Source organism: Thunnus albacares, chromosome 19 (assembly GCF_914725855.1).
Source record: "Thunnus albacares chromosome 19, fThuAlb1.1, whole genome shotgun sequence".
Taxonomy (NCBI): Eukaryota; Metazoa; Chordata; class Actinopteri; order Scombriformes; family Scombridae; genus Thunnus; species Thunnus albacares.
This window is the reverse complement of record NC_058124.1, coordinates 19,870,396-19,883,235: the sequence shown is the minus strand read 5'-3', so window position 1 is coordinate 19,883,235 and position 12,840 is coordinate 19,870,396. Positions and strand designations below refer to the sequence as shown.

Genomic DNA, 12,840 nt, shown 5'->3' with positions numbered 1-12,840 from the left:
AGGAAAAATTCAGCTTTAGTTATTTATGCATCATCTAAAATGACAACTGTCAATTATTCCTCTACATGTACCTCTGATATAGACACATAATTAATCAAGAAGCTGAGATAGGCATTTAATTTTGCTTTATTTGGTTATATTTTTCATTTTATCACTCACACTTGAAATTTTAATTATATTCAACAGTTAACTGAAATTTACCGGTCTGATAATGTCATATAATGATGAAATACAAATAACAGAATGTTAAAAAGCAAAATAACAGGACAATTTCAAAACAGAAGTCAGAGGTAATATAGAATTTCAAATGCAAATTCAGCTCTCTCATGCTCATGCATGTATCAGATAACAAAATGAACATTTTCAAAAGTGACAACAATTTCAGAAAAGTGCGCAATTATTGATGATCAGCAGCTCATCTCATTATCTTTTGGTCAAATCTTCAGAGGGTTAACCCAAGCAAATTATTGTTTACCTCCTGCTACTTTCATGTTGGTCATATTTGCTGAGTTCATGAATATTTTATTGCTGTTCAAATTTTGAGATTCTTTGTGACATTAAATTACTTCAGGTAAGTAATGCGGGAAACTGATGAATAAGTTGTTTCATGAATTACATGTTAAATAAGTTTCACTTTAGCCGACACCAAGCTTTCTTTATCCTCGAAAATGCAGCCCTGATGGGAAATCAACGCTGCTGATGTGCTAACTTCCTTCTTCAAGATATTCCAAATATGCAGACTTTGCCTTTTCAATTAGGTCAGTCAGTGTTCTGTCAAAGGGAGAGTCATTCTGTATCCGCACAGATGTCCCATTCCTGAGACAAAGGAGACAAGAAACCCTCACGCAACATGAAGAAAATGCATCATAAATTATAGTGTGACCGAGTCATGTCCTCCGTATTCTTGCAGGAATTGACAAGTCTTTTTTTATTTTTATCACAACATGACGTGTGTGACTTGTAACATCACTTCATGTGAATTTCTAGATGATCTGCATATACCACATCTCTATGTACTTCACTTATGAGTGATTTTTCTTACTGTTTTTTTACTCTTTACTCTTCCCTGATGGGGAAATTCATCAACTTATTTTTAACCAGCTTTGTGCGACAATCAGTTCATTATAACCATATTTCCTTAAAGGCAAAAAAGGATAATGGAAGAAAAAAATGTTTTAGGTCTTGTTAAATTAAAGTGACAGCTCTTGCAAAAAGAGCTTGATCACAATGCAAATCCCCATAATTTCTACAGCATATTGGATATCTTTTTGACAACATGATAACACATATGTGTGTAGATGCTGGATCATCTCTTACTTAAAGGTTTAGATTGACTTCATATATAAAAAGGGCTAGAAAAAGTCATTAAGTGACAGTTGCAGAGATCTTTCAACTCAAACTGCAATGTGAAACTTGCAATTTGACCAGCTTTGTGTTTTCTTTTGTTGACTACGACAAGAAAACAGAAAGCAAAAGAAATAAAAGGTACTACAAACCTTTTGTTTCTTCCTTTGAAGAATGAAGAAGGAAGTATCAGCAGTGTTGACTTCCCATCATCTTCTGTTTTGAATTGTTACTGTTGCTATTTGTATTGTGTCGTTATATGACATGATGAGGCCAGTAAACTGCAAGTAACTGTCTGATATAATTAACATTTTCAGTATGACTTACAACATTAAAAATATCACTAAATAAAGCTAAATTAAATGCCTATCTCAGCTTCTTGATTAATTATGTGTATGTAACAGAGGAATGTGTAGAGGAATAACTGACAGTAGACATTTAAGATGATGCGTTAATAGCTAAAGCTGGATTTTTACTCTCATTTTTGCTTGAATCTGTGGCTATGAGCTGAAATTGAGTCTTTCCCTTTCTCCCCAAGTTATGTATTAACATGCTATTTGTAAGGTTGATTTCTTTTTTGGTTATGCTAAACCCAGTGTGGTAGGAATCTGGTACCAGTTGTGGGACAGTTTTGTTATTCTTGAGGTTTGTCAATTAAATTTGAGTAAATTACTTTAGATAAGTAATGCAGGAAACTGATGAATAAGTTTTGCTTTAGCCAAGCCTACTTTATTCTCTAACATGCAGCCCTGATGGGAAGACAACACTGCTGATATTATTTTATCTTATTTTTGCTTGAATCTGTGGCTATGAGCTGCAGTGAAGCCTTCCATTTTCTCCCCAAGTTATGTATTAACATGTCACTTGAAAGTTTGATTTCTTTTTTGTTTATTTTGAACCCAGTGTGTTAGGAATCTGGTACCAGTTGTGGGACAGTTTAAGCTCAAGTTTTTGTTGTCCATACACATAAACGCATAGATAATGTGATGTGGAAAGTGGCCAGAACACATTTATCAGACTTTTTTATGTCCTTTAGTTCTTTAAAATTGTTTTTATTATTATTATTATTGTTATTTTATATATTTTTAATGTTTGGATCAACAAATTATTTTCTTCCTCTTATTTGCATATTATACATTAATGTATTGAATAGATTCAAATGATACATTTCTTACACTGTAATTTTCCTGAAGCTTTGTTTTAATTTTTTCAGTTACCACAGTTAACTATCATTTTAAAATAAACCATACAATAATTATTTTGCACATTTCTTAGAATATCTGTAATGAAATACCATTTCTGTTTTTTATAATCATAATTATGTTGCAGATATCTGATGATTAAAAATAAACATGTCAACATGTTTCAGTAAATTGCATACGTCTTTCAGCATGACGTATTCTTAACAGGCATGGCACGTTCAGTTGTTACGGTAAGTGCCTACGACTCTGTTGGCAAAGCAGGTTTGCATTCCTTCTCTCAAGACCTCACCACAATCAACTGATCATGTCACATTTTTTTCAGCTAAAATTATGTACATGACTGGGAATTACCATTTTCCCCCACTTGTTTCCTTGAACCTGTTTCAACCAGGAGATAAACAAATGAACGTCCTCGGGAGGTGGTGCATCATAATGATATAAAAACACACGTTGCATGAGTTGAACTAGAAGCTTGAAAAGAGGTGAAGCTGCACACACTGATGTTGAAGCCTTAACATTATTGCATATTTTGACTCCAGATTGGTGAGTATGTGCTTATTTTTATGCTTATTTGATTGTGATTGTTTAATAGATTATTTGTTGATTGTCAGATTTTCATCTCAAAGATAAATGAAAATAAATTGGTCAACCAAAGTTACAGCCAATGGTCACAAATACTGAATTTTTCATCAATTAGACCCATTAATATTTTAACTTTTCTGTTTCTTCTTCTGTAGATATCGCTTGATCATTGTGCAAGAAATCAATTGGACAGGTAAGAATTCATCTGGTTTCTTTTATTAAGATCCACTGTGTCCTAGAAAGAAAATCTTGAGTAAATAATTCTGCCTGTTTATCAACTTGTTTCACAGAATGCATTACATTGCCCTCTTCGTTCTGCTCACAGCCTCTGTCTTGGCTGACAGTAAGTGGAAATTTAAAAGTAATTAATAAAAAAAAAAGCTAAGAAAACAGATACTCATTAGACTTTTTGTTTCATGTTTGTATCTCTTATCTTTGCAGACCCACCTCAGTACTACTCCTTCTCCCCAGCGGTGGGGTCAGGAAGTGGCAGCGCATACAGTCTCACTGGAGAGGGACGGATCACAGCTGTCCGAGTCTGGGAGGCCTACAACAACTACATCTATGGGTGAATATCAAATATTTGAATCTTGTTTTGTCATACACAAAATGGACCAATCTGGATAATGCTAATCACATAATGACTTTGTTTTATGTAGTATTTGCTCTGTGGCAAAACATATACTAAATGGTACAATATTTTGTTGTTATATGAGTTGAACTAGAGCAATATATGACTTCCTCCTTGTCATACATTTGTCAATTTCCCTTTCATCAGCTTCCAGTTCCGCTACGGCTTCATCTGGTCCCCTGTTGTTGGCTTTCGATCTGGCACCCCCCAAGAGATGGAGTTATATGAGGGTGAAGCCATCATCCAGATCTCTGGAAAATACGCTCACTATGTGCAGTGGGTAGTGTTCACCACTAACAGAGGTCGCATGATGGTTGTGGGCCAACCCACTGGCCATTCCTTCAACATGTATCCTGCCCACAGAGAGGCCGAGCTGCGTTTCATCAGCGGCAGAGTTCACGGAGCCATCACCTCCATTGGAGCCCACTGGGCTGTTGTTCATCCAGCTGCAAACAGCACCACCGAGCACTGAGGAGGAGAGCAGAGGAGAGTAGTTTCTATTATTGCTATTAATTTCCAGAATTTCAGCCTAAATTCTATGACAATCACAGTTTATTTCAGGATTGTAGTTTTCTCTTCTGTGGTGCATATCTGTAAGTTTTCACTATTTTAGATTATTTTTCACTATTTTTACATCATGACTGAACTGTCTCCAACTGAGTTGCTGATCATAATTGTTGAGCTGTGTGTGCTGAAAACATCTTTTTTTTTATCAAATCTTTGATTGTCCTCACTAGAATCTTTTTATGTGTCTGTGTCAAGATTTTAAACAACCAAACTGAACATCAGAGGGCATTCTTAAGTGATTTATACCATATTAAAACTTTGGCTGTCATGCACATCTTGTCATGGTAATTTTTATGTGCCATTCAAAAGAATAACATGTAGAAGAAAATACTTTTATGTAATCATGTACTATGTGACTGCTTCATAAGTGAAGCATAAATCTAGGGTCAACATCTCTCTCGTATAACTTTAAATTCAAGAGAAACTGTTTTTTTCTGTACTTATGCATTTGCATACATCATGCTCTTGCCTTTGTTTGAAAGACATGCATATTTTGCACATTAAAACTGTTCACTTAATCATTGTGTTTACTACTGTGTTTCTCAAAGACATTACTGGAATTGTCTGCACTGCTTTAAATAAAATCAAATGTTGAGCTTTTGAACTTTTATTATTGTGTTTTTCCCATGAAGACAGCCAACATAGTCACCAATCTTTCCAGAAAAAAAATCAATCCTAACAATATTTGTATTCTGATTAATTTATCATGGTCATAATAATAAAGATGCATGTGACAGTGCAATATTTGGGCAGTAGTTTATTGATTTGCTGCTGGACTGATCTGAGGTCATAACATATCCAGACATTTGTTTTTCCTCTGGGATACAGTTATTTTGTTGCACTAAATAAAATGTTGAATTTTGATCAATTTTAAGGCTACATGTGCTTTTTTTGTAGCAACTGTGACTTGAGAAAAGAATATCAGGTAATGTAGACTTTCTGTTGTAAATTTATAGTCTCTAAGCCCAAACTGAGAGATAACCCTGATGAGTTGGTTATTTTTCAGTTTCTGGAGAGCTTCAAAGCTACAGAGGACATTATACAACTGCTTTCAGAGGCTGAGTAGTGCCTCTCATGATGAGAAAACTGACTTTCATGTGTAAAATTGGTGGCGTGCTCCCTTAATGAAGCGTTTTCTAGATGCAGGACACCTTTGCAACTGTAAAACATTGCATTTGACTTTGCTTGTAGTGCAACAATTATTACTATTATCATAATTATATATTATTTCAGCCTTCAGACTTCAATATTACAGTATAGTTGTCATTTGTGTGTCATGCATTTTTAAAGTTTTTCTTGGATGAGCCTGCAAACCCTACACCCATATGTCTCACATTGTTGCTTTTGACAAAACTGCAAAATATGGTTTTAAAATGGCCAAAGAATATCATGTGTTACAGAGATGTAGGTCAGTTTGTTGTTTGTAGTTAGTTGTTTTAATGACTTCCTCATCTTTAATACAAACTGCACAGTATAATTACACGTTCTTTTCTTTTATAATAGCCACTTATTCACTACATGTCTATTATGTGTTTCTGTTGGAGCGGATTTTACTTTTCATTTCTGTCGTTTGTTTTGTGAATATTTTTCCCGCTAATCTATTTTTAGCATGTTGGAATTTATGAATCATATCATGCATCGCCTCCAAAAATTTATTATGACAGATATGAAGATGAAGCACAACCAAACACAGGGTCACGCACATACAAGACACACATTTACTGTACATACTGTTTACTTTTCAGGAAGACATGTCAGGGAAACCCCTCAGACAGGCTGAACGAGGAAGAAACAAAGAACAAGACCAAGAAACACTTAAGCATGCATAACGACAGCCAAACCTGTGTGAGCGGATACATCTTACATACGACATACAAGAAATACACCGCGAAGGGACAGACAGACTTCCTCATATCACATCATTCTTGGATATCAGGAAGGAAGATGTGAGACTCAAATACCATGACACACATGTGGGGCAGACTGGGACAGGCAGAGTGAGGCAGACAGGCAATACCTGTACCTGTGCACATGTCTTTCACTATCTGGAGGCTCTGTAGCCTGAAGCAACTTCCTGACGCTAAACTAAGCTATTTTCACTTTAATGTAATAACCACATGATCTAGGTCAGTGGATTTTGTTTTTGGCACAGCTGATAGTTCAACTAGCTTGGCCTACATCGACACACATCATTGATGTCACAGAATAAACAGTGTTTACAGACAGGAAGGAAAGTTGCATGTTCAATTAACACATTGTATAAATCATCTGTGCTTTCTTCAGACTTGTTTCTTGTGTTGAAATTTCTCTGTTTAATTAACATACCAAAGAGGATTTGCAAGTCTTTACTGAAGCTCTAAGTTCAAAGACCTGATAATTATGGTACGCACCTTTAGACACAGTCATTTTACAAATAAGCTACTGTTTTATTGCTTGCACCAGTGGAGTGGAAAAAGAATGAACATCCTCAAAGCTGAATATTAATGTGGGGAAGCACAAATCAGTGCACAAAGAGATAATTAATTTAGCGGAATATTACAATGTGGTAGCCATGTTGTACAAAGTCCCTGCAGAACATTACTTAACAGAGAATAATAAACATTACCGTAGATGATACAGTGATTTCCTATAGCCAACCATAAGTTTTACATTTTGGAAAATACTATTATTTGCTTTCTTGCTGAGAGTTACATTAATATGAAGCTGGAGCCAGGAGATTGTTAGCTTAGATTAGCATAAACAATTGAAACAAAGGGGAAACAGCTACCCTGACTTTGTTCAAATGTAAAAAAAAAAAAAAAAAAAAGCTCACTAATGCACATGTTACATCTTGTTTTTTTTAATCTGTACAAAACCTGAGGAAGAAAAGTTGTGGTCACACTACTTTTTGGCTGCAACTTGTAATTTTTACACTTCGAATTTTGTTTGAATTAAACAAACAAGACATAACATGTGAGCTTTAAAGGTCCAGTGTGTAGAATTTAGGGGTATTCAGGTATTGAGGGGTATTCAGTTGGGTATTCAGTTCACCACTAGATACAAGAAGGGTCTATCTGCAGTCTTGCACTCCTACACAACACATCCACCTTACTTCATGTACTAAAGTGGATATGTCGAATAGATACTGCGTGTGTGCAGATAAACCTATTTCCTAGATGCCACTAAATCCTACACACTGGTCCTTTAAAGGCCCTGAAATCCTATTTTCTCAGTCAGCCTTTACTATTAGTGACGGTGTCTGACATGAACACTGCCAAAGTTAGAATAGTTTTGGTTATTTCACATGAGAGGTTTCTGCATTTCTGTTTTTGTCCTTGCTTTCTCACAGGGCTTAGTTAGAAAAAGGTGATATCACAGACATCAACGCGCCAATCAGAGTTTAGCAACATCTCAATCAAAATGTGATGACAGTTGTGTGGTTGATTGCTCATGTTGCCAGACCACTATCAGTCAAATCTGATGAAACCACACCTACACATTCCTGATGAAGCAGATTAGCTGCGTTGTTGAAACTAATAATAACTAAGGATGTTTTTCCACAAATTTAACTTTGATTGTTGCTTACTTAGCTATTAAGATTTGTATGTTAAAGAAAAATACTTCAGTTTGAAATAAAGTTTTCAGGAACTGTAAAAGTGTTGACAGGTAGTGTTTTTTTTCTTTTCTTTCTTTCTTTAAAACTGTTCTTTAACTCTGAAAAGTGCCGGGCAACCTGTTTCCCCCTAATGTTGATGTAAAGCACTTTGAGTTTATTCGCAATTAAATTGAGTAGGTTATCAAATTGTGTTACCCTGCCTTACCTAGATATAGGCTGGGAATGAGCTTGTGGACCTTATGATAGTGATTTCCCATTGGGGAAAATGCACCTCACACACAACAAGAATGAGAAAGAGAAGAAAGAGAGAGAGGTGCTTCTCAAACTGCCTTCTCTGCAAAACTGATAAAACTTGCTCTTCCCTATTATTTTTTCCAGAAAGCGCTGCGACTACACTTCCCAGGATCCTTTGAGGCGCGGCAGCAGCTGTGCGCTCCGGCTTCCCCGCAGCAAAGTGATGATAACACGCCAAACAAGGTACAATGAGAGAGCGTTGAGTTTTACATTTCGCCAGCTCCCTTGCGAGTGATGCCCAAATCTGTGGAGTAGTACAATGGCTGTCGAAGGTAAGGCGATTCACCCTGTGCTGCCCACAGTATTTACAATTTTGTCTCGTTTTCTAGTACAAAGATAATTAGTTACAGTTACCATGATGAAAGGAGCACTGAGCTGCATGGTATGCACGGCTCAACCCGGACACGGTCGGGTCAACTGTGAAAGACTGTGATTGGGTGATGTTGCAGCCTCTGCTCTCTCCGCATTACGTACACTGTCCTGGTCATCGTCTCCTATTATTGCACTGTACAATTGAAATGATACACCGCTGGTGTTCAGCGCTGTGCTACATGGTCTCACACCATCAAGACGCGTGTTAAATGCGCAGGCTCTTTCTGTATTTATATTGTTACTGCCTGTCAGTGTGTGCGCCTGATCGTAAGCTCAGCGATTGGAGACAACAGGTCTGCGACCGAGGAGCAGTTCCTTTGCATAATCATCTCCAGCGTGTCGCTGTGCTGTCTGTTCTCTGGAGGATGTTGGAGCCGCGCATTGTTGAGATCTGTATCTGACTCTTTTCTGAGAAATTATATTGTCCTGTAGATAATATTCACCGGGCTGCTCTGTGTTGTGTTGCAACAGAGCGCCGTGCGTGCGCTCATCCTGTTCCACAAGACCAGTCTGCTTGAGACGGCTCATCTGGCAGCAGGTGGTGTGACATGTGTACTGGGGAAGTCACTCGCTTTTCCCCGTGATTGTCAATAAATAGTTAGTTAAGGTGCTCGCTCCGGACATTAGAGGTGAGAAAAGTGCGCGTCTGCCGCGGATCTCAGTGACAAGCCAGTGACTCGGGATGCTCGGCCAGTCTCCTCACCTTATCGGAGGCATCTTGTGGATCCAGAATCCAATGAGAGGTATGTTGGAAGGGGGGGGGGGGGGGGGGGGGGGGGGGGGTCACATGCATGCAGTGAAACCAGCTCATTTCCTCAAAGGCTTTTCCAGACCAGTGCCCTGTTTTGTGCGTTTGGCCATGCTGGTATGAATGGTATGAGACTCTGGCACTCCTGCATACTTACCCGAGATCAGGTTATTCATCTCTGACAGCCATCACAGCTCACATAGTATCATGCACATTGTCCACATGTTGTGTTGTTTGACCTGAGCCCATCTCTCCTGTTCCTCTTCTGAGATTTATTGAAGTTGGCTTGTGTTGTGGACTATCATGCTGTGTTTGCCATTCAAATATTTACGTGAACTGTCACTGATAGCACAGATTAAACAGCAAGAGGATTTGCATGCAACGTATGATTGGAAGATGTTGTTATGCAGCATGACTTCTCATATTTTCCCATGTCAAGCACCCAAAAATAGACATATGTGAAGCCACAAATTCCTGTTTCACTAAATTCTATGCCAGGGATTTTCTCTCCTGATATTTTGTACAAATTTGAGTGAGAGTAAACTAAGAGCATATCAGTTGACTTTTAAACCTTTGATCACCGAAGTCATTCTTACAGACTATTCTCTCACCAGGCTGGTGCATATTAAAGTAAAATAAATGAACAATAAATTAATTCCTTATTGTGTTTGACAAATCTCAGCCCCCTTTGACAACAGCTGATCTATATGTGCTTTTAGATTAAGGAATTTCTGATACAAGTTGTGCCATTCTTGCTCTTATGTTGTAGCTCTTATATGGTACTGACAGCTGACCTACAGGTATAAAGATGTCGCCACCTGTTTCAAGCTTGAAACATGTCTTTAACGGTATACATTGAGCACAACAGCAGCTATAACACTGAACACTGCCATCCTGCTAGCATATCACCCAGTACAGTTTCATGCATCTCTTGAGAATCGTCTTTTAAAGCAGTAAAAAAAGGAGGCAGGCGCTGCAGCTGCCTGCAGATGCACACTTTGTTCCAGTACTGAATGGTTTATCCGTTGTACAGTTTTATCCCTTTCTGGTTCGTTCGTTGCCAGGATAACACAGATGAATAAAAATGATGGGTTAGTATTTTAACAGTGTCTCTTTGTTAGCTATCATACCGTCGTTATGGAAAAAAATATGCTTTATCCTCTCCACAACCTTGAAATTCCACAATTATGATATCACTATCATGCTCATCGAATAATCTCACATTCTCCTATTAACCAACTGTTGTGATCCTCTCACAACAGTTAGTTTAAAATACCAAAAATTGTGAAAACTTTTGTTATCGGTGCAGAAATGTAAATGTAAGTAATCACAGAGTGAAATACAGTTTCATTACAGTTTGTTACTTGAGCAGTTTGTGCAGCTGTAGGATAACACATTGCATTCAATCATAACTCACTGACTTGTGTCATTGACAGGGATGAATTATGAGTCATGTCCCCATCCCACCGTAGCTGCAGTAACTAATACGTCCGCTAGAATTAGGGAGAAAATTAAAAAAAAACTGCACTTCGAAACACACAAGGTCAGATCAGATTTTGCTCGAGCAGCCAAAACATCCTTTACAGCCTGATACTGTGACTGCAATATGATACCTTGAAGTACTTTGTCCTGAAAGAACTGATGATTGTGCCACATTTGCCTCAGAGAGAAAACTGGACGTCATACAGGCTTCAGTGGTGGCAAGTAACTCACTCAAGTGCTGCACTTTAATATAATTTTGAGGTACTTGTACTATACTTGAGTATTTCCATTTTATGCCACTTTATATCAAAGAGGTAAGACATTTAAAATATTTTGCAAAAAAGCAAAGAGTTTTGTTTTTGATTCTTAATCATTTCACAACCCCTCAGATTTATCATGTGATGACAACATGTTAATGAATAAAGATATGGTATCTTTACAGCGGGGCAAGTACTTTTACATTTGAGACTTCAGATACATTTTGCTGCCACTACTTCTGTACTTTTGCTGTAGCACAGGAATGCAGGACTTTCATGTGAAATGGAGTGTTTTACTTGTTTTGTTTGTACTTTTTCTTAAGTAAAGGATCTGAATACTTCATCCACTGCTCATAAGATTTAAACCTGCAGTGCGGAACTTTTACATATAAATCAACGTCCGTTACATGCAAGCCCTTGCCAAAAGAGTTGACACAATGCTGATTAAGCCTATCACTACCAGATAAATCTCCCTGTATTTCACAGTATACAGAGTTTTCAAATCTGGTTGGGTTTGACGTTCCCTGCGCATGCCAGATGAACGCATACTGCAATCCACACTAGAGACCTCCGCCAGCCGAACCGGCTAACTTCCGGTTAGCTCTCTACTAACTTGAATGGGGATAAGCTCTTCAAGACTTTCCAAATGTTATCGGACTGAATGGATCAAATTCTGATAATGAAACGAGTGTGTATATATATATATATATATATATATGATTTAATTTTAATTTTTTTAAACATATTTCTGAAATAGGGCAGTTCATTGGCAGTAAATTAACCTTTTCATTGTGCATCTTAAGTGAGAAGATTTTCAGTGTCTACTTTTAGACATTGTATAGATCAGTCACTGATATAAGCAACACATATAAGCAAGTACCATCCTTTTGTTGTATGTTGTATCTAACATCTCGCTAAGATGATGCTTACTGACTAGTTTGTTTCAGGAGATTGGAGCACACTGACTTCCATTTCTAAATTAGCCACAGTTAGCTAAAGGTGTTAGTTCTTCTTTTTTTTTTTTTAGATCCTATCTAATTAAAACTAGTTTTGTTTATTTATTAGCAGTACAAGCAAAGCCGTCCCTGTGGATTGGACAAAGCTTGCTCCAGCACCATCACTTTTAATGTTAGATGAGACAATTGAGAAAAATCACACAACTCTGCAGTGTCACTGTTTTCTGTCCCACTACTCCACCAACCCCTCTAAGACAGAGAATATAGGTCAACTATTTAATCATTGATAACAAATGAGAAGACAATAAGCTCTTTGAGTAACTAGCACTTTTGAGAGTGCTTACCCCCCATTTGAGCATTAATTTGGAAAGCACTTTCACTTAGCCATATTTGGCAAATTCAGTCTGTGCGAGATGACAAAACATTCCACAGATGACTGCAAAGGTCTGTACTGAGAGTACTTAAAGCAGGCAAGTGGTTTGGTTTAATCAGGTTCTATAAATGTTTGGTTTGGGAGCATTGATCTCTTTTGCATGCAGCCTTTCTGTGTTAAAATCAATACACCTTTTAAAATTACTGGTGAGTCTAGCATAGAAATCAAATGCTTGGCTGAGGATGAAATGATGTATTAGTGTCAGAATTGTTACATCATAAGCATGCTAGACAGTTAATCTGATACCCTACTTGGGAGAAATTATATAATCAGTGTTGAGTGAAGGTGTGTGGCATTGGTAGACCCTGCTAGTCCTCTTAAAGTCCCCCTACACTCAAAAATGTGTTTTGCTTATTGTTACTGAATGGTTACTGGAT

The 12,840-nt window shown here is 37.4% G+C and overlaps 2 protein-coding genes across 4 annotated transcripts in view; both read left to right on the top strand.

Moving 5' to 3' along the window:
• Positions 1–2,999: 2,999 nt before the first annotated feature.
• On the top strand, positions 3,000–4,926 carry LOC122970189 (zymogen granule membrane protein 16-like). Its single transcript, XM_044336257.1, has 5 exons — positions 3,000–3,089; positions 3,284–3,321; positions 3,419–3,471; positions 3,570–3,696; positions 3,907–4,926. The coding sequence occupies exons 3-5, from the start codon at positions 3,420–3,422 to the stop codon at positions 4,229–4,231; spliced, it is 504 nt and encodes a 167-aa protein (XP_044192192.1). The 5' UTR covers positions 3,000–3,089; positions 3,284–3,321; position 3,419; the 3' UTR covers positions 4,232–4,926.
• A 3,397-nt stretch (positions 4,927–8,323) lies between these two features.
• Positions 8,324–12,840, top strand: part of samd12 (sterile alpha motif domain containing 12) — a 109,788-nt gene continuing 105,271 nt past the window's right edge. The window contains exon 1 of one of the 3 annotated variants that reach the window (XM_044336528.1): positions 8,324–8,487. In XM_044336528.1, coding sequence (XP_044192463.1) covers positions 8,475–8,487 — 13 coding nt within the window. In that variant the 5' untranslated portion in view covers positions 8,324–8,474. Of the gene's footprint in view, positions 8,488–8,654; positions 9,331–12,840 lie in introns of those variants that run through there. The other 2 variants (XM_044336527.1, XM_044336526.1) reach the window with 2 other exon arrangements.